Source organism: Hippopotamus amphibius, chromosome 12 (assembly GCF_030028045.1).
Source record: "Hippopotamus amphibius kiboko isolate mHipAmp2 chromosome 12, mHipAmp2.hap2, whole genome shotgun sequence".
Taxonomy (NCBI): Eukaryota; Metazoa; Chordata; class Mammalia; order Artiodactyla; family Hippopotamidae; genus Hippopotamus; species Hippopotamus amphibius.
Genome location: NC_080197.1, coordinates 56,402,105 through 56,425,093, shown reverse-complemented (window position 1 = coordinate 56,425,093; position 22,989 = coordinate 56,402,105). Strand labels below are relative to the sequence as shown.

At 34.4% G+C, this 22,989-nt stretch overlaps 1 protein-coding gene across 6 annotated transcripts in view; it reads left to right on the top strand.

The window, feature by feature from the left end:
* The window catches only part of CCDC91 (coiled-coil domain containing 91), a 357,965-nt gene that overhangs the window by 272,983 nt on the left and 61,993 nt on the right, over positions 1 to 22,989 (top strand). For all 6 annotated transcript variants that reach the window (XM_057701142.1, XM_057701138.1, XM_057701139.1 and 3 more), the window contains one exon: positions 17,946 to 18,059. In XM_057701142.1, the coding sequence (XP_057557125.1) occupies positions 17,946 to 18,059 (114 nt within the window). The remainder of the gene's footprint in view (positions 1 to 17,945; positions 18,060 to 22,989) is intronic.

Genomic DNA, 22,989 nt, shown 5'->3' with positions numbered 1-22,989 from the left:
GAGAGGAAAGAAATCACTGGTTGCCTGGGAAGAGATTTGATGATGGCAGTGTGGCAGGGGGGAGGTGTGGTTTGAAGGTAATGTTAATGTTTTAATCATAATTGTGATACTTACGTTCGATCTGATAGAACATACCAAATCATTTCATACCGATGAATTTTACTGTATGTAAATAATATTTTAATAAAGCTGATTTTTTTAAAAACAAATGACTACCAAGAATAAATTATTGGATAGATGGTGACTTCAGTTACTGTGGTGAGGGAGGATTCCGTTTTACGGAGATAAAATCTAATTTGTGCGTACTAAATGTGAGAGGCCTGCTCATAACCCTAGGGGAAGTGCTGAGAAGGCAGTTATAAAAGTGGGTCTGGACTGCAGGTGAGTTGTCAGGGCTGGAGACCAGAATTTGGGATTGACAAGCATATATATGATATTTAAAACCAAATAAATAAGAAGAAAATTGTTCTGGACAAGACTCTACATGCTATTCTTTTATGGAATGTGGACATTTTCTAACTAGAAAAAAATACGTCCACTTCAGATTAACTGTGTGATAGTGGAAACAGTCTCATACTCCTGAATGTTGCCTTTCAGATGAAATTGGAAAGTTATTAAAGTTACTGGTGCTTTCCTCAGCATACTATTTATCAGCCAGGGTTGAGCGGCCAGCCCTTCACGTATGTTCTGTGACGCTCAGGTCCCCCAGCGTGACAGCAGCTCCTGACACCCTCTGTCCAGCTCCTGCTGGTTCAGAGGCCGCCACGCGTTCCGTCCATTAATGGGGTCTTTGCCAGCTGGTTGTAACCCCTGGATCCTGGAGAGCTCTGTGCAGGGAACTACAGATGCTTGAGCACTGACTGAAGGACCTGGCTTTATAAAGCCCAGAACGTATTTACTAATTCTAAGATTTAGATCACTTCACAGCACTAAAATGTTACTTTAATTAAAAGAATTCTGACGGACTTCCCTGGTGGCGCAGTGGTAAAGAACCCGCCTGCCAATGCAGGGGAAACGGGATCAAGCCCTGCCCTGGGAAGATCCCACGTGCCGCGGAGCAACTAAGCCCGTGCGCCACAGCTATTGAGCCTGTGCTCTAGAGCCCGTGAGCCACAACTACTGAGCCCATGTGCCACAACTATTGAAGCCCACGCACCTAAGGCCCATGCTCCACAACAAGAGAAGCCACTGCAATGAGGAGCCCGTGCACCACAATGAAGAGTAGCCCCCGCTCGCAGCAACTAGAGAAAGCCCGTATGCAGCAACAAAGACCCAACACAGCCAATAAATAAATTAAATAAATAAATAAATAAATAGATTAAAAAAAAAAGAATTCTGAAAAGAAAACTGGTAATTCACAGAACTTAACACCTTTGGCCACTGAGTCACACTAGAAATGAGAGGATAGCGTGTGGCAAGGCAGAAAACAATCAGTGTAAACCGAAGCCACTTCATTTACTCCTGAGAAATGCAAGGGAAAGAACAGCTTCTGCTTCCCCTTTACTTCTAGATTTTCTCTGTGTTAATACTGACTTTAACTGACGAGAGAAATGCTAGACTATGACCAAAAACACACTACCTCAGGATTGTGGCACATATTTCTCCAAATTTATTTGAGAGATGATTTGATTTGATTTGGCCTTGGTCATAAGTTAAGACCAAGACACAGGGTTGATTGTAGACTTGTACTTTTTTTTTCCTAATGTATTAAGAAGCAAGTTTATCTGGTTTATTTGATGTTCATATTAAATTAATTCCATGTCCCTTAAAAATCTTTGCTAAAGGAAGTACATTTGTTATTGACACCGATGTGGGCAAAAAGAAGAGAGTCATTAATTTTGCTGTTCTAGCAAAGTCCTGTAAAAGGACTCTAGTGCATAGAGACACTTAAACTATGTCTGACGTTAGAAGCTCTTCATAATAGTTTATAAACCACAGCCACTGTAATTTGGGGTTATGTTTTCCCCAAAAGCCACAGACATTACAATCAGTGGTTAAATTTTCTTTAAAAAATTTAGCATTGCCACCTGACCCTTCTTTTAAAAAAAGAACTAACATTTCTATTTTAGCAGGCCAGATAGTTTCACAACACTGAAATAATTTGTCTGTGTTATTTCATTTTGATTCATTAGTTGGTTTTAAAATTTTTATGTACAAAATTTTGATAGTAACCTAGTTAAGTATAGGTAAAATCTTAGTTAGATTTTTAATTGTCAACCGTATTGTTATCTAGGGACAAGTGAACAATAGTACATCAGCTTCTCATCTCTCAAGACTTTTTCCTCCTATGACATTTGCTACTTCATTCAGTGAGGTAGCCGTTTACCAAGTTGCCCAGTTCAGAGAACAAATTCCTCCTAGACTCTTCCTCTCTCGTCCCCGTTTTCATATCTTTTAAATCGTTAAAGCCTTCCCATTTTACCTGTTAATTAATCCTTGAATAAATATACTTCCTTCCTACCTGCTATCATTGTCTTAATTAGGGTTCTTTATTGCTTACCTTGACCTCTTACATAGACTTCTTTGCTTCCAGTTTTGTTCCCTTTCAAATTAGAGTAAATAAGGTCAGTGCCTCCCCATGGCCTATAGGATATTAAAGCTACTTAGTATGATCTATATATCTTTCAGAGCATAAAGGATAAATCTTTCAGTGGCCTGGTCTCTGCATCTCCAGCTCATGTTCTGCCACTCTGCTTCACACTTCATACTTTTTGTACCATACTGCTGGTACACTTACCAGGCAATTTATGGTACTGGGCCTTTAGTCATACTGTGCCTTCAGCCTAGAATGCCACTGCTTTCCTAACTTTCAAAACCCTGTCTTATTTAATAACTCTGCTTTTTTTTTTAATTCAAAAAACTTCTTTGTCGATTTCTCAGATTAAATCAAGTAGTCTTTCTTCTTCATTGGCATTCAGTGTTTAACTCTACACTATATAACCATGTTATGTTAAAACGATATGCTTCTATGTCTTTACTAGATTATAAGCACTTTAAAAGTAAGAACTGAATCTTGAACAAGCCACAATAGATTATAAAGTGGTGCTGGACCAACACTGCTTTAAGGAGACACGTTAATCTTTAAAAAGTGGACTTGATCTCCAACAACACAATTTAGCTCTCTTAAGAGTTTTGGTTACTTTTAAATGGAACATATTTCCAGAAGTAGGGTTGCCAAAATTAATCCTTTGGATGTTATGATCCCTTTTTAAAAAGTATGCATTAAATTGTCTGTTGGGTGCCCAACTGAGATGATTCTTACTATTATTATATTTAATAAATACAAAGGAATCTGGGTGAAAAAGGGATAATTAATTTCAGCTTGAGAAAAGTGTTTACTTTGAACAACTAGTATAGATTGTTGTAAGGTGGTGCTGAGTTGCTGCATGAGCAGTAGTAGAATTTTTTGGTCACAGTAAAGCACACTCTCTTTCACTGGTCAGATGGTAACATCATATTCAGTTCCATATACTTTTCCATATGTTTTAAGAGAGACATTTCCAAATCAAAATGGGGCTAACTTAGACATTTATTAGTGCTTCCTCAACATCTGTTCCTCTCTTCCCAGAGTGATACTTTTTATTTCTTAGCCATGTGGTTTAGGTGAAATTTAACCTACTTTCTAATCTAGGCAGAAGTCCTTATTTACTTAGGCTAATGATTGTATTCCATCCCCATGTTAGAAAGTTCCAAGAATTCACACTTATTCTGAGTCAAGCCTATGGTAAGACTTCATTTGGGACTTGGATCCTCAGGTATATAAACACTCATTCACAGTAAGAAAATGAGAAAATCCTTGGAACTGTTAGTAACCGTCTTGGGACCATATGTGTAGAGCTTTTGTGAAAATGGAGCCAACGCCAAAGGCAGAGCTAGAGAGGAAGAGATCCCCATCACATTGCTTGAACCCTAAATGAAGCCTGCTCTTAGTTCTTTGAGGTTTTCTATGTGAGGCTGTGAATTATGTTTAGAGACAGTCTGTGCTGCATTTTCTGTGATCTGTGATGGAACTTATTTTAACTGATTACCAAATAAATGTACTGAGTAGTAAATGGGGTTAGATTTGAGTCCTAGTTTGTGACTCATGTAACCTTGACCAATTTTTTAAAATGTATGATGCTGCATTTCCTCCAATCCCACTGTGAAGTGGGATTAATAATACCTGCTTTATAGAGTTGTTGTGAGGCCCTTAGAAACATGTTTTTTAAAAAGAATAGAAACAGAGATAGATTTGTGAAACAGCTTTAGACACTATAAAATTTCATGTAGATTTTAGGTAGTGTTGTGTTCAGGCCAGTGACACAGCAGGAAACCTTGCCATATACCTTTGAAGGAATCGGAGTGTTTACCTCAGAGAAGAGGAGAATAAAGATAGGGCGACATTCCTCACATATTTGAAGGGCTGCCATGAAGCAATATTGTTTTCTATTTATTTAAATAGGGACAGATTAGAAGAAATAGATGAACAATTTACAGTTGTTCAGTACAATATGAAGTCATCACATCACAAGTTATCTAGCAAAAAGTGTATCATTGTCATCCAGAACTGGGAAGAATGGATTAGGTAGGAGATTGAAGAATGTGGGTATTAAGAATATAATTTCTATTGTCATTTTTTGTTCTAAGACCTCTCTACTCCTGAGTCGTCACAGGTACATGCTAATTATAGCGTTATAGCCCACAGAATTATACCCCGTTACTAACATGCCCCACCTCTGCTATCCTTTTAATTTAATCACTGAAAGTTCTCTTTCAGAAATAATTACTGTAAAATCTCTTTAAATATATTGTATTTTAAATAACATATACTGTAAAATCTTTTAAAAATTTTCTATAAAATAAATGTTTACATTGCCACTTTTTAAACACATAATATTAGTTAAGCAGCTTTACAGCTTTAAACCTCATGGTATACCTGCCTCTCAAATGGTTCTGAGGAGCAAGTGAAAATGCACATTGGTTTTGTTACTTTAAACACCACATATCATTGCCTTTTTCTTTTTAATACTGTTTCTATTTTGCTTACCACTGCTGTCCTTCACACAGATCTCTGTTAGGTCATGAAATCTTTAATTTTAGGTACTATTAATGAGTTTATAACCCGACATAAATTCATTTAACTTAGCATGTTGCCTGGAACATGAGATGTGTTATAACTGAGAGGACCACTGCTGTTGTCATTACTATTTTTATCACTATTATTATTAGCACCATCCTAACCACCTTTGTAGTTTTAACACCTCACATAATATCATGCATAGTAAACAGTGAGTGAATGGAAAGTTGCCCTGAGTACTTCAGGCTGTAGTTTCTAAACTGCATCAGGATGCCCTGGGCTACAGTCACCTCGCAAGGGTGCTGCAGGGTATTTTAAATACTAGAGGGCAACACAGAGACACTTGAGATCTCTTGGAAACCAGGTACACTACTAGCTTGTCAGTACTAATTTATCTTAAATTCCTTTCTGTTCTTTTATATTTTAGTGAACTTGGGTTTGGGCAGTTGCTGTGATAAAAAGCAAGTACCATGCAAATATCAGTGTAGAATAGGGAATGGAAGTGTTATTGTCCAATCTTAAGCCAAGATTTCAGAAGTTGTGCAATGCCTAGGTTATACAAAATTCCCATGAATAAATAACTATGGTTAAGAATGAAAAAAAAAAAGTATTTTCTTTCCATTTTTTGGTATCTTTTCAAATGGCTACTAAGGTATGTTCCATTAATAAAGGGAACAATTAGGTATTTCTTTTGGCCTAGAGGGCACCATGAAAAAAATTACTGAGACAGCAAGGGATCATGAACTGAGAAAGCCTGGGAAGCTTTCACCTAGTGTGTGTGCAGGTGCTCTGGGGAACACAAGAAATGTAAGTTATAGTCCCCACCCTTAATTAGATTTTCTCTGAATTGGGGAATTAAATGCGCTTATTTGTTGGAGATGAATTAGGTATCTCTGCTTTGTACCAGATACTATATTAGAGTGAGAGTCATAAAGAATAGGAAATGTAATCACTATAACCCAATTTCATACAGATCTTAAGTTGGTAAGATAGACGAGCAAAGTACTTACTACAATTCTGAGTTATGGAATACTTTGAGAGATAAAATATAGAGTGATCTTTGACAGCACAAAGGGTACTAGATCCACCCACACTGTGAGGAGATGTGGAAGATCTGATGCATTTAAGGGAAGGCTCTTAGAGGTGATGATGCTTGAACTGAATTGTGCAGAAGGAGAAGTAGGCATGGTTATCAGAGGAGAAGGATAAGAGGAAATCATTCCAAGCTGAGAGAGCGTAGCATGTACAGCGAATGCAAATTGAATACTTCACTATGTGCATGACAGAGTGGTAGTTTCTGTAGAGGTTACAGACATGAATGAGACGTTGTCATTGTCGTCAAAGATCTTACAGTAAACTAGGGAATATGTCAAATCCATAAATTATTCCAATGTGAGGCAGAATGAGATATGACAAAGCTCATCCAGTTGAGACATTTGAAAGCTCAAAGAAGAGAAACACAGTGGATGGTGGGTATCAATTTGACAAAAATTGAGTATGTTTATTGGGAAAATAACATAAAACAAAGATGGAATTGTTATGCTTGAACAGATTATGAAAACCTTTAAGTTAAATAGTCAAATTCATATTTAATATTATCAGAAATAGGATGCCATTGATGTGGAAGGTTAACGTGACAGCTTTAAATGTGATACAGTGAAGCATGGGAGAGTCTGAAGTTAGGAATACTCTCTAGAAGTTGCTGGAATACTTGACATGTAAAGAGAAGGTAGCCTGGGTAACCCAAGTGATAGCAGTTGAAATGGCGAAGAAAAGACAAACATGTTGGAGGGAAGAAGACTTAACCTGATGACTGGAAATAGGATATGAAATCAAACATGTCTCTAAGGCTTGAAATTTTAGTGAGTGATAAAATTTTATTCTGATAAGTCTAATTTAATAACCCTGTATCTGGGGAAAACAACAGAATATTGACCTTTTTTTGTGTAATCCAGATCTGAAAATAGTGAGTTAACAAAAGAAACATATTTTACCAACCTAGCAAGGTGTAAGTAGTTCACAGTTCCTTGGTTATATCATTTATTGCTAGTAACTTCATTTTCAATAAATCATCATTCTTTTCACATTATATTTGCAGGAAGCTGAATATTTAAGTATTTTTCGTTTCCTCTATTTTATCAGCTTTATATTCAGTACAGTTATCTAACCCAGGTGTGGTTGAGAACTATTATATCACACTGTATATTATACCTTAATCAGGTGTGATTGAGAGCCATTAATATATGTTAATATCTGTATTTCACAAGTGTTTTACAACACTGCTACAGACTTAATGACTCCTTTGTGCAATGATATCATTACTAGCCACAATAAAGTATCATATGAGAGGAGAAAAAATTTTCAATGATAAAAGGAACAAATGTATCAGAACCTATAGAATTTAAAGACTAAAATTTTATAGAACTGGTTTAAGGGGGAAAAAGTCTTTAATTTGTAAATCTCTTATGTGAATCAGGAAAAAGAGACTATGAAAAAAACAACCATATAAATATTTAAGAGAACCAAAGATAACTTCTAGAAATGAAATCGATAATATTGGAATTTAAAATTTACCGAGTGGAACTTCTTACTCTACTCGTCATGACATAACTTGTATGGAACTGTTTCACCAAAAACAACCATAAACGTGGTACAAAATATATAAATATATAAACTTTCTGAAGGCATTGTTATTGTGAAACAGTTAATACAGATGGGATTGGAGGAGCCACAATGCTTAAGAAAATGGAAACAGTCAAGGTGAACTAAGGTGAACTTTGCATTTTCTGTTTGGCAGCATGCAGAATTAAAGCTCAAAAGCAGAAAAAGTCTTATAGGGCCGATGAGGCAGAAGGCAGAGTTCAGGCCTGCCAAGAGGCATATGTTCACAGAACAGAATCTCAGAACAATAAAAATCAGTGTTCAGATTACCCCCAAGTCATTGGCTAAATCCTAAATTGCATATGCAAAGGACCAGACTTTTAAAATCCAACAGCAAAAAAGAACAGCTGAAAGGCTAAAGAGCTGACCAGGTACTTTCAGGAAGTAAGGGTTGGAAGTTAAGTCGCGAGAAGGTAGAAGGGCTTTGATAAATCAAAGGCTTTCATTTGAGAAACGCTGAAGGGCCTTACTTTTTGGAACAAAGGCCATAACCTAGGAATAAGGACACCTACAAAAAAAACATGTAAAAATGGCCAATAAGCATATGAAAAGGTGCACAATATCATTATTCATGCAAGAAATAATAATTAAAATCACAAAGAGATACCAGGATACCACTGCCCTGGGTGTGGATGTGGTTAAAGGGACTGGCAATACCAGGTATCCACAGTGATGTGGATCAATTGGACCTCTTACCGTTTTTGATGGGAGTATAAGTTTGCCTACCTTTTAAAAGTGTGTAGCAGTATTTACTACGTAGCTCAACACATGTATACTCTGACACCCACAATTTCCACAATTATGTATACACGCAACAGAAATTAGTGCTTATGTCCACTAAAAGATGTGTAAAGGAAAGATAAAAGGAACTTTCTTCATAATAATCCCAAACAGAAACTCTCCAAATGCCCGTTATTAGTAGAACGGATGAATAAATGGTGGTGTATTGTTTGAAACACTGCATCAAAATTAAAAGACAAACTAATGATATACTCTGCAATATAGATGAATCTCAAAAATATTGTGTTGAATAAAATTTGGTCACAAAAGCATAAGTACTGTGACTCCAATTTTAGACCTTTAAGAACAAGAGAAAAATAGCCTGTGGGGGTAGAAATTACGATTGTGGTTGACTACACTGGGGAGGAGCATGGGAGAACTCCCTGTGGCATGCACGTGCTCTTTCTCTCGACCCGGGTAGTGAGTGAACCGGTGTGTATGCATGTAAATATTCACTGAGGGACACACTGAGAGTTTGTGCATTTCACTGTGTATGCATTTAAAAAGAAAACAAAGCACAAAGGAAAAATAATGCAGTCATTATTAAAATAGTTATTTACTTATAAAGCTGTGAGAAGCATCTACAGTGTTACTTCAGAAGAAAATCATAGCCTTAAATACTTAAATGAGAAAGTAGAAAATACTGGAAAATAATGAGCTAATAACACTTCCAATTTTTTAAGGAAGTTCAATAAGAAAGAATAGAAAAATCCAAAGAAAACAGAAGGAAAACAAAAATAAAGGTTATGACAGAAATTCATGACATAGATTAGAAAGTTTAAAAATACTCAGTTGTCATTTTTTAAAGACATAAACCTCACAAATCTTTGACAAGATTAATGGAGGAAAGAGATGTTATTAATGAACATTATCAGAGGAATGAATAAAATGACCTAATTTAGATCCTATACAAATTTTAGGGATGTTATAGCAATATAAATAATAGTACCAATCAATTGTGAAGCTTAGATGAAATGAAAGAGCACCAAGAAAAATGTAAATCCCAGAACTGAGGCAAGAAGAATTAGAAATGCTAGATAGTTCTGTAGCTGTAGAAGAAACTGTCTGCAGTTTAAAAATATTCCTTTATGTATAAAATATAAATGTGGATACTCCCCTCCCAGTAGGTGGAGTCAGATTTCTCTCCCCTTGAGTGTTGACTGGACTTAGCTATTCATATCTAATGAATAGATTATAGAAAGGGAAAAAAATGTTAATCTTATATTAGAGAAACCTGGCAGATACCACTTTAACCAAATGACCAAAGTTAACATTGCCAGTGATAAATTATGTTTAATGCCATGTTGCCCCTGATATGATACCTCTTCTTCAAAATTTATAACCCCAGTCTAATCATAAGGAAAAAAAAGACAAATCCAGATTTCTTCAAAATACCTGAAAAGTTCTCTTCGACAGTGTCATTATAATAAGGAAGACTGAGAAACTTCCACAAATTGGAGGAGACTAATGAGACATAATGTCTTAATGCAATGTTTTACCCTGGTTTAATCCTGGCACAGAAAAAAAAGTCATTATTGGAGAAATAGATGAAATACAAATAAAATCTATAATCTGTTTAATATTGCTATATGAGATTAATTTCTTAGCTTGATAAATGTACTGTCCTAATGTAAGATGTTAATATTAGAAGAAGCTGGATTAAGGACATATGAGAACCCTGGTACTATCTTTGCAAGTTTTTTGTAAATCTAAAGTTATTTCAAAGTAAAAAGTTTCATATGTTTTTTCTAATACATATCGAGTTTAAAAGAGTTGTTTTATCTACTCCATTCTAAAACCTCACTGAAATAAAAACTCTGAAATGGAGCCCTAAATTAGAAGTAGAGATGACTGAGACCAATGTACAGTATACAATGTACAGTGTAGAAACTCCCAAAGACTTGCTAGTTGGTGGCACCAGGTATCTCTAGATCTGAAAATGAAGTTGAAGGTTCAAATAGAAGGCAAGTTTGGGAGTCTATTTAATAAGCAGTTAGATCCCCACTCACCCTCTGCCAATTCTGGAAGAAAACTGGGATTAGTTATCGGGAAAAAAAAGAAGTAGAGGGTCTCTGGACCAGAGGTCACCAAGCACATTTGAAGGTATAGATGCCGTAATGAAATGGGGTTGGGAGGACAGCAAGGTGAAAAGGTTTAAGCTGCTTGTTGAGATCCTTAGCCATTTTTCCCATTGCAGCTCTCAGAATGCTGACAACCAGACAGGAAATTGGAAGATTCTTTTCTGAGGAGTCTAGTCAGCCCAATATAAAAGTCTTAAAAGTATTGGTATCAGAAATTGCCCCAAGGAAGCGACACAGCCAGATTACTCTGCTATTAAGATCACAGTCCATAAACCACAGCTGCAAGCACAGAGATGTTACTCAGCATTTTAGTGCTCTACTCCTTAAACAGGAGCAAACAGTCAAGTATGAACAGATAACTTCTCGTGTAAAGCAGACAATAAAATAGATTCTATGGAGATATGAAAAGTTTAAAAAACTCATTTCCTCAAAAGTAATAGATTTTGCATCTATGACACAGGAAGAGGACGCCTTTTTTTAAAAGTCAAATAAAAGGATTATAAATTTAAAATACAATAGAAGTTTAAAAAAACAGCAACAGAAGTCAGAAGATGAAGTGGTAGAAGTCTTCCAGAGAAAACTGTATAAAAATATGAAGAAATGCAAAATAGGGATGAAAAGACCAGAACATTAGGCAGTCATTCAGGAGGTTTATTAGTTGAATCGTAGGATTTTGAGAAATTTAGAAAAGGGGGGGGGGGTGGGGGCAGCAAATAGAATGCAGGAAATAATATAATGATAGGAGTAGTAGTATTAAAGTGAATCTTGCGGAACTGAAAGACATGTTTCTAGATTGTAAAATAAGAGTTTCTAGGTAGGCCTGTAACTAAGTTTGTTGTTAAATTTTTGAGAAACAAAGGTAAAGAAAATGCATAAATGGTCCCATGAGATGGAAAAAATGTATGCAAATAATGAGAAATTTCTGCAAATCAGAATGTAATCAGACTCCTCAGTAACCTTGAAAACTACACAAATTTCCAACCTAGAAATCCACACTTAGCCAAACTATAAATTGAGAGTAGAATGAAAACATTTTCAAGGCAAAGGAGATACCAAAACTTTTACTTCTCGTGTGCCTTTTCTCAGGGATCTCCTATACTCTATGAAAGCAAAGAAAGTAAACCAAGAAAAAAGGATCCAATGGTACCTAGAGAGCTGAAGATACAGCTCAAGAGAGATGTAGCCAAACCCCTAGAAAAATGACTGAGGGAAATCCCAGAATAGACAGCTATGCAGCAGACCCAGAGAATGACCAATCCAGGTTGAAAATGGAGATATGTCTCCAAGAAGATAAACATCATAGAATGCCTGATATCTTTGAATATATTGAGAAGTTATTTAGACAATTAGATAAGAATTTTGGAATTAATTTTTAATACATATTTGCTTAGGCCAATATAATGCGGCTGCAGTAACACTGTATCATTTCTGAGCCCACAACTTAAGAGACCTTTCACTCTTTCTTTTACAATTCTGTCCAACTGCTATGTGAAAAATCCCGAGCTAGTCTGCAGGAGATGGAAGCCCACACAAGCCATCCTACCATAGGCCATCCTAGTAGTAGTGGCCGCACCAGACCCAGCAGTTGACTGCAGATGCATGGGAGAGGCCAGCCAAGATCAAAAGAACTGTCCAGCTGAGCCCAGCTCACATTGCCAATTTACAGGATTATGAGCTAAATCAGGCAAGCTTTTTCTGTAAAGGGCCAGATAATAAATATTTTAGGCATTTATGGGCCACAAGGCTTAATTGAGAATATTATGTAGGAGCTTACGTTAGCATGAGGAAAAGCAAACATTCACTTTTTTTTATTGATGAAATTCAAAATATGGTAATACTTTTTCATAATGTAGGTCTACTAGTGATAAGAAGAGAATTCTCTTTGGGGAGGATAACATTTGGCTTAATTGTGGTTCAATTAAGTAACCCTATCATCAAAAGTGGTTACAAATAGTCATTTATTAATACTGATATGTAATGAGACTACATATTTCATCTTTAAGAATGTCTTTCACACAAATAGGTACTGGCAAATATTGATATCCATCAATGAGCATATGATTTTAATTGAGCATATTCACTGCTTGAGAGGCATTTATAGAATTAGGTTCTATTAATATTTTCCATAATTAGCATATCATTACAGTGCAGATTATTTCCACTTGAAAGTTAGAAGAAAGCTCCTCAATTGCCCGTAAGTGGATTTTGAAATATGGAAATTTCATTTGCAGCTGGATCAATGTGCAAAAAGCACTGAGGCAGCTGTAGTGTGAGCTCATATGTTTGTATAGGAATGGAAATCTCACTTCTTTTTTTTAAACTGTTGATACACAGGAAGCGCATACAGCAGCTTGACTTTACTTATGAATCAGATGCTCATTTTTTAAGGTGCATTTCCACAACCACATGCAACTTTTAAAATAATACATAATTAGATGATATGCATACATCATGTATAGAAACAAAAATTAAGTGAAGCACACTATTGCCCTAGAAAGTCTTTGATACTGTGTTTTAAGGCCCACAAACTAGAATTGAATTGATTGCTGTGATTTGTTTCCCATAAATAATTTTAACTGTGCTTACAATCCTTAACTAAATTGCACTGATAAAGTATAATCACAGACCATTTATTAGTTCATGATCGTGTTTTTACTGAAATGTATGGTGGATTTAATGGATACTATGTTTTTAAGCAATGAGGAGAAATTTTTAAATCTTATACAAAATGTTATATAAGCTTTTAGCCCTAAATGACATTCATCATTGACATATTTAATTGTAACAGTATAGAAGCTGAATCCAGTCATTCGTTTAAAAAAAATTAGTATGTAGAACTCTTAGTTAAAAACTAATTATATAGTCATTTGGATGTGATTTGTTGTACATATTTTATTTTTAGACAAAAAAATGTTTATGATGGGAAGTGTTAACATATATTTTAACAAAGAAACCATAGCACATATGCAAATGGATGTTTTTCCCTCCAAACTGTTTATCTTAGAGCAGTGCTTCTCCCCTGGAGGCCAAGTATGATGCTTATAGCAGGACTCCTACCTCCAACCCCAGCAAGGCGTTGTCAGTAGTGCCAAGGCTGAGAAACCCTGCCCTAGAGAATATGTCGTGTTCCAGGGGTTTGGCCATTACTAAAATATTCTGGAAAACGTTCTTGCAGAGTTGTTGTGTTTGAATATACTCATTGGTGGCAATGGCAAATCTTCATCCCTTGTGAGGTATATTTTATTTTAGACTAATTCTCATGCAGGCAGATATTCACAGACACCTGAACTTGCACACAGAATTCATTAATCATTTCTAAGTAGTTCAGAATTTGGTCTGGTTAGAGGTGGAAGGCTTAAACTTTACTTTTGCATGATATTCCAAGATATTTATTTATTTGCAAGTAGTATTTTATTCATTTTTAAAATTTTTTATTTTATATTGGAGTATAGTTGATTAGCAACATCGTGTTAGTTTCAGGTGTACAGCAAAGTGATTCAGTTATACATATGCATGTATCTATTCTTTTTCAAGTTCTGTTCCCATTTAGTTTATTACAGAATATTGAGCAGAGTTCCCTGTGCTATACAGTAGGTACTTGTTGGTTATCTGTTTTAAGTATAGCTCTGTCTATATGGTTTTCACAACCTTGACTGTCACCTGACTCGCAACTGGGGAGGAGAAGATCAAGGGAAACTTTCTTTGTGAATATTCTTCAACTCAAAAATTAGGAAAGGAAGATCCTCAGAAATGTGGACTGAGCAGACTATAAACTCTCAGCTCCCTCCCCACTAAAAACATGTTAAGAACATAGTAACTAACTCTTCATGTTTTTTCTGGCTATATCCCTTTTATTTAAAATGATGTTTTTGCCTTCAACCAAACAGATCGAGTCAAATTTACTTATATGACCCTTACTAGATAGAAATTCTGGTTGATATTCAATATGATATGAATTTATCTTTTATATTCAAGTAATTCAGGTCTACAGTAGTTTTAAAATTGTAAAATCCTTGAAAACCAAGGATTTTTGTAATTTGGCTGTTGGCAAAACCTGCCCTGAATTAATGTGAAACCTTTATACTTTCATTTCACCCTCATAGTGTGAATGAATATTCATACTCTTCACTGCAGAACTATTACTGGGTTTTATTTCAGGGGGCTTAGTAAGATGTGCACTACTTTTTGCCTTTATAAAATCTGAAAATTTCCAAATTAGTAAGTATGAAACCAACAGAAATCGTAATAGTAGATACTTCTATTTTAATCTCTTTTTGTCATTTTTTTCTTTCAGAAATTACTCTAGTTTTTCATAATGATGTATCACCTCACACCAGTCAGAATGCCCATCATCAAAAAGTCTATAAATGATAAATGCTGGAGAGCACATAGAGAAAAAGGAACCCTCCTACACTGTTGGTGGGAATATAAATTGGTGCAGCCACTGTGGGGAACAGTATGGAGGTTCCTTAAAAAACTAAAAAGAGTTACTATATGATCCAGAAATCCCACTCCTTGGCCTATATCCAGAGAAAACTAATTTGAAAAGATACATGCACCCCAGTGTTCACAGCAGCACTATTTACGGTAGCCAAGACACAGAAACAACCTAAATGTCCATCAATAGAGAATGGATAAAGAAGATGTGATACATATATAATGGAATGTTAGCCGTAAAACAGAATGAAATAATGCCATTTGTTGCAACATGGATGGACTTAGCGAGTATCATATTAAATGAAGTAAGCCAGATAGAGAAAGACAAATGACATATGATATTGCTTACATGTGGAATCTAAAACAAAAGTGATACAAATGAACTTATTTACAAAACAGAAATAGACTCACAGACATAGAAAGAAAACTTACGGTTACCAAAGGGGATGGGGAGGAGGCATAAATTTGGAATTTGGGATTCACAGATACACACTACTATATATAAAATAAACAATAAGGACCTACTGTATAGCACAGTGAGCTGTATTCAATATCTTGTAATAACATATAATGGAAAAGAATCTGAAAAAGAATACATATATGTATATGCATAATTGAATCACTTGGCTATATACCTGAAGCATTGTAGATCAACTATACTTCAATAAAAATTAAACATAAAAAAATGACTACATGGGGTGAGCTGCTCCCAGGGACAAGGAAAAAAAAAAGACTACAGTTTTTTTACTTTAATCTTTTCAGATAATCTTGGAAACAACTTTGTATCTTATTATTTCATCAATAGAACTAAAGCTTAATATACTTAGTGATTGAAAATAAATAGTAATAATTGTCAAAGTCTTATAGAGATTTTGATATTTGTGACTTAACTTTATATATTAAGGAGGGAATCCAAAAAAATTATGAGTCTACCAATATTCAAGTGGGAAGAGGACACAGTCAAGCAAATGATAAGAGCTAATATGTGTATTGCTAATATTTCTGTGAAAAATGCTGCATGTCACGTAATAATCTTATGCAGAATAAAGTTAGATATGATTTCTCCCTTAAGTAAGCTTAGATTTTAAAAAACTGATGAGACTAAAAGTAATGAAAGATGCAAAAAAACAACTATTCTTATGGACTGCTTAAGGGAAAAAATTGCACAAAATGTCAAAAGCTATAAGAGAGCTCAAAAATTGTATCTCTTGGGCAACATGATTCTTCCTCATGAATTGAAATTAAGGAAGTATCTCACATGCAGCACAAAGTGCCATGTAGCGATGTTTATCACTACTTTATTAAAAACAACCAAAGTGGGGCTTCCTAGGTGGCGCAGTGGTTGACTCTGCCTGCCAATGCGGGGAACATGGATTCAATCCCTGCTCCGGGAAGATCCCACATGCAGCGGAGCAACTGGGCCTGCGCGCCACAACTATTGAGCCTGCACTTTAGAGCTCGTGGGCCATGGCTGCTGAGCCCATGTGCTGCAACTACTGAAGCCCACGCGCCTGGAGCCCATGCTCCGCAACAAGAGAAGCCACAGCAATGAGGAGCCTGCGCACCGCAACAAAGAGTAGCCCCCACTCACTGCAACTAAAGAAAGCCCATGCACAGCAAAGAAGACCCAACACAGCCAAATAAATAAATAAATAAATAAATAAAATTTATTTATTTATTTATTAAAAAAAAAAGACCAAAGTAGCCGTGAATATAGATGAGTAAAACTAATTGTACATCCCAGTAATGAAATGTCAATCATAAAAGAACATATAATTGCTTTACAATATCCAAAATATATTTTAAATAAAAAATGCCAGAGTTAGAAAATAGTGTGTACAGTTTGAGGCCCATCCTTTTTATGCCTGATTTTGTATGGGTATGATTTTGTATTGTTTTGTGTTCATATTTTTCTGTATTTACTAATTTTCTACAGTAAATATTTTCATAATGGAAAATTCTTAGTACTTCATATTTTCTAAGTTTTATACATATATGTATATATTGATATATATATATATCTAAAATTAATTGGGAGAAACTAAACAAAAATATATATACATGACAACGTGAAGGGTCCTCAAGAATAACAAAATGAGGGAAATACTCCTGAGAAATTTCAAGACATTATCTGATTGCCTGTTCAAACAAGGGATGGTACCTGTGTAGACAAATGGAAGTTATAGAAGTTTGTAGCATTCTTCCGATCTATGACATGCTATTTTAGCAGAAAATATTTCCTCTTTTTGAGAAGTGTTACATTTCTTTTTCAGAGTTTTAGCCTTCTTTCTCTTTATCTGACAATTTGAAATCTCTGAGGGTTCTTGATTACTATATATATTTCAATAAAATGGGGAGTACCACTCTTCTCCCTAGATTATCTCTATCTCATTTCAGATATTAGCACACAGGGTAGAATTCTTACCTCTCATTCACGGTGCCCAGCTCTCAACATCTTAACCTGGCAGGAGGACTAGACTAGCTGTAAATCTTACCACCCAGACCACACTTGATTATTGTATGATAGGAAAATTAAATGTGAATAAAACAGCCTAGAGCATTAGGGTGTTCTTGGAAGAATAAACACAAGTTGGAAGTCTTAACGCGGATAGTGCAAAGTACAGGAAGGCCATCAATCATGTAAACATCGAATGAAAGATTGGTAAGGAAGCCATTGGAGTCTGTCAGGCGCTCCCTGCAATAAATGGCTTATTCCATTTCTTTTCCCTTTCACTCAGTTTAGAAAAGTGAATTCCGTGGAATCTCTAGCAGAACCCAAAAGATTTTGTTAAGTTCTTGTTCCTATTTAAAGATATGCTTTGAACAGAATGAGCTCAACCCATTGAAGAGGGTTTTTAGTTTATATAAAATGGTCACAAACGTGTCATAGTGCACACCTCCCTGACTTTTTTTCATTCTCCCACAAACAGGAAACTGTAAAGGCAGCAATAATAGAAGAGCAAAAACGAAGTGAAAAGGCTGTGGAAGAGGCAGTGAAGAGAACAAGAGATGAATTGATAGAGTATGTAAAGGAACAGAAAAGGGTAAGTATCCCCTGAAGGGTTTTAATTTGTACTTCCACAAGCTGAAGCATTGGCTCCCACACAATGACGTGAAATTTAAAAACATTTAAAATGTCCTTTGTCATCTAATTTAGGAATCTTCATCTAAGATTATTTTTCTGATATAATTACATATTCTAATAGTTATGTCTATAAATATAAATTCCATCTGTCAACAAAAAAAGCACACTGAATAATTTCCTGCTGGATTCCTAAAAATGACCTGTAGCATTTTCAATTTAACTTTACGCTTATGAAGAAAGTAGACATTTGTAGATTTTTAGTTTTTTTGCCATAAGTTTATTTTTTCTTATAATATTTGTCAAAATTTGTATGTACTCTTTAGGCCTTCAGACTGAGTTAATACCATGGTTCTAATAGATTTTATTACAGTTATCAAATTAGGGCTCTTCTGTCTTAGTTCCATTTTGAAAACAAAATTCAGAATATGCTTGTCAGAATTCAGAATGTATATTGAAGTTTTACAAGATAAATGTCATTTCAGTACAATGTGGTTTTATTAATATGTGAGTCTGAGCAGTAGCCAAAAATAATGGACATAATAACTTAATTTGTAGACTTTTCAACAAATCTTTTTTCTTCTTAAGTAGTGTCCAAGATGAGGAACACTTAGGATAAGATGCTTAATGGTAATCTCTGTAATAAGCATGTTATATTAGAGTATATTATTAAACAAATTATATGGTGAATTTTCTCACACACTATTTTATGTCTTATTTATATGTTTAGTATAACATGTTATATTTTAAAGTATTATATTTAAGGATTATATAATTATACAATATATAGTACTTTATAATATAACAATAAAATTGTAAATAAAACATAAAACTGTGTATAAGGATATTCGACACAATTAATTGGTGGTCAAAGTGACAAAAGATTATTCTTCAGTTGGCAGTTAAGTAGAAGACTAGGAGTGTCATGCAAACTCATGATACCACTTTAGTTCCATACTCTTAATTTGAAGTCAAGTTTGGTATGATATAAAGGAAATTCTTACCCCTCAATAGATACCATTAGGTTTCAACAAAGCACAGTTTGTTAGCAGGGTGAAAAATTGCTAAGTAATCTTTCCAGATAAATTAACCACTCACAGAAGCATTTCGTGTGGGATTAAATCTTTGTGCACGTTATCTCATGGTGTTTTTAAACGCAGTTTCACCCAAACACATTCCCAACAGATACATAACCTGAAGAGAAAATTCTGAACTGGATATAGTCAACTGATTTTTCAGGAAGTGATCTATTCCCAGAAAACTCCTATTTCCATATGCATCCCCAAGGAGTTATGTTAAATAACCTATTTCAGTAGCAGTCATACAAGAAAGGAATTATAGGTACTTTCCACAGGAACCGTGATAGTGAAAGAACACAGACTTGAAATAAATTCGAGAAGTCTTATGGCTGTATCCTTTTTTTTTTTTTTTTAACTGTAGTTGATTCACAATGTTGTATTAGTTTCAGGTGTACAGCAAAGTGATTCAGTTATACATACATTTTATTTGTATACATATATTCTTCTTTTCCCTTATAGGTTATAAAAAAATATTGAGTATAGTTCCTTGTGCTGTACACTAGGTCCTTGTGGGTTATCTCTTTTACGTATAGTAGTGTGTATACACAAACTCCTATGGCTGTATCCTTTTTTAATCATCTTTTCTTAATAATGTATGGCCAGTCTTATTTGAGCACTAAATTTGGACAAGAAATTATGTAACATAAGAAACCCATTCATAAAAGTATCTTAGATGAATATTTCTTTGATCAAAATGGAAATTTTTTCTTAAAAATCATATATTACTTTCCTCTCAAAAGAAGTCTTGTGGCTGCCATAAGAAACGTTTAAAATAAGAGCAGGAAATGCCTTTACAGGAGTTATCTGGTTCCTGTGTGAGGTAAATTAACCCTTGAAGAGAACTGACAGTGAACTCTGACATTTAATCTGTGTTGTTGCGAATCATACTAAAGGATTAGTACCTGTTTGTTAAACTAGTTATCACATTTAGAAATGTTCATTAAATAACCACAAAATCATGACAATATTAGATTCTATTTTCACCAAAGTTCCACTTCTCTATGCTTGTTCCTTTATATGTTAAGAACAGTAAATTTAATACCTGCGGATTAGTACATGTAATAAACTGTGAGTTAATACATGTAATAAAATAGAACAGCTAAAGTATGGCCTCAGTGTGCACTATTAAAGAAAAACAGGCTTCGTAGCATTATTTTTTGCCAATTAAAAGTGTACTTTTCAGATTGTTGGCATTCTGTTTCTTCTGAGCTTTACATGATTCTAATAATTTATTCCACTCTTGTTACTAGATTCACAGAAGATTAAAACTGATTTAATCAATATATTAATAGAGAGTTTATTATTAGCACTTTGAGACTTGAGAATTTTTTAAATAATACATATTGTGGAATACTTTTAATATCTGAACGTTTCCATCTCTCCAAACAGAAAAGCTATAAAAAAGAAAAGTGGATAAAATATCTGAAATGAAAGCACCAACTAATTACTACATCTTTTTTATATAACTTCTTAAAAATTAAGATTCTCTATACTCTGATTCTTTTCTAAAATGGATTTCAGTGTTTCAGGTTAATTTTTATGAATTTTAGGGGCTTGGAAATTTTTCACACACACACAAAAAGACATCTCACAGCTTATAAAGTAATATTTATAGCAAAAGTTTTTTTAGCAAATTCATAATCTTTTTGTCTGTTTCCAAAAGACTAAATTAGGGCAACTGATCTCTACTTCTTCCTTTGTAAGATGGATTTCTGTTTGCATCAGAGAAGAACACTTTTCCAGAACAAAAATTTTCCTTTCTGCTCTCCAGCTTTTTTTAACTAGAGAGTCAACTTGAGATTTTCAACATTAGGCACCTCAAAAGCCCTGTAGACCTTGGTTCCAACTGGGCTTACATTCCGGTTTGTGAAGTAATCTTCCCTCTTGAAGTTTTCCAAAATCTTTGTAAGAAGTTGTTTAGTGTTGTGTTAATTTCTGTCTTTATATGTCTTTTGTCCTAACCAGTCTTTCCTCTGTTATCATTTTACCCTTACCAAATTAACTAAAAGACTGAAATGAAGACTCTTTTCTCCACATCTTTTCCTTAGGTCTTTTACTTTTAAAAGACAGAGAAACAGAATGAAAAATCTGAAGTGCTTAACTTTTCAAATAACTTATAATTTATGCTATAGTATTAAATGCAGTAGAACTGTGAATCATAGAGGATAACATTGCTTTTTCTGGGTATCTGCAGTCAACAAGTTTTTAATCAGTGATCCAGTCCTTTTGAGTATTACAGTTATACTCAGAATTAGAATTAGTATTATACTAGGATTAAAGCTAGAATTATACAGAGAAAACATTTTACTTTTAAATGCCATTTACCAGGGTTTTTTTGTATCAAATCAATGTCACTGAACTTTTTAAATAATCACATTCATGTGGTCTAAACATCTTAGCCAAGACAAAGGGGCTACCTGTACCTATACTATCTATGTACTAATTATGTGAATCATAGTTTACACTGAAATTGCATCCTAAATTATTTACTAAGTTGGATACATGGTACTTATACTGTTAGTCCGAGTCATAATAATAACCAAAAGTTAGTGTATAATTAAACTATCCAAATCAGGAGAGCTTTTTAAATGATCAACCAGAAAAATAATTCAAATTAATAATGGATCTGTTTCAGTGACTATCTTATAAGTGCCTTTCTTATAGGTATTCTAAAAGATACTATTAAAAATCCTCTGTAAAATCTATCTTGTTAAACCCAGAAAATGAAATTAGAGTTCACAAATTTAGTATGAAACTGAAAAGCCAAAGTTTTGTAATTTCAGTTCTCATAAATTTTTCATATTAGCTGATAGAAATTTTCTAATCTTTTAATGAATTTAGAAATTTCTATTATAATATGCATAATAGAGAGGGAAAGCTAAACAGGGAAACCTAAAAAGATTTTAAAATACGCTCAGTTTATCTGAGAATCAGCTAAGTATCCCCAAGTGTAATGATTTATATTTAACAGCCATACTGTATTTAACTGAAATTAAATTTTTTGTTTCAAACTCTCTTGAATCATTACAAATTCTAGATTAAGAGGTTGCAAACTACAAGCCATGAGTCAAATTTGGCTTGCTGTTTTTATAAATAAAGTTTTTATAAATAAAGCTTTATTGAAACACATAGCCACATCCATTTGATTATGTGTTACTCTTTGGTTTCATGCTGCAACAGCAGAGTTGAGTAGTTCAGAGAGACCACGGGGCCCACATAACCTAAAATAATTACTATCTGGCCCTTTACAGAAGAACGTTTGTAAACTCCTGTTCTAGGCTATCAAAATAATCTTGATGAGAAAAGTTCTTCCTGTCAGCCCTTTAAAATATTTATTCTCTCATTATTCCTCATTATAACTAGATAATTGAAATTCCTATCTAGAAAAGATTTCTTGATATTAATTGCCAGATAAGGCATTATAATATTTTAGCACTGGTCATTAGTGACATAAACTTTATTTTAGACTAAGGAGATTGTAGAAAAACGAGATGGGAAAGACCACATCCCTTGACACTTCCCCAGGGAGGAAGAATTTGTGGTTGAAAATGACCTATGGCCCTTGGATTAGAATGAAGTGTTCCAACCCATCCCACAAGTTAAGACTGTTACACATGAGCTTGCTATGAGGGAGGAAGTGTGAATAACATTCAGCAAGCAACAACTGCTCACAGCCAAGCAATGATTCCTAAAAAATAAAATCCCATCCAAATGTAATAAAAGATTATTTTTTTTTCCTCTTAAAAACCAAAATTATGGCCTGTATTTTCTAAATCACCTCCAGGAAAATAATCTTCACTTTAGAGGATCCTT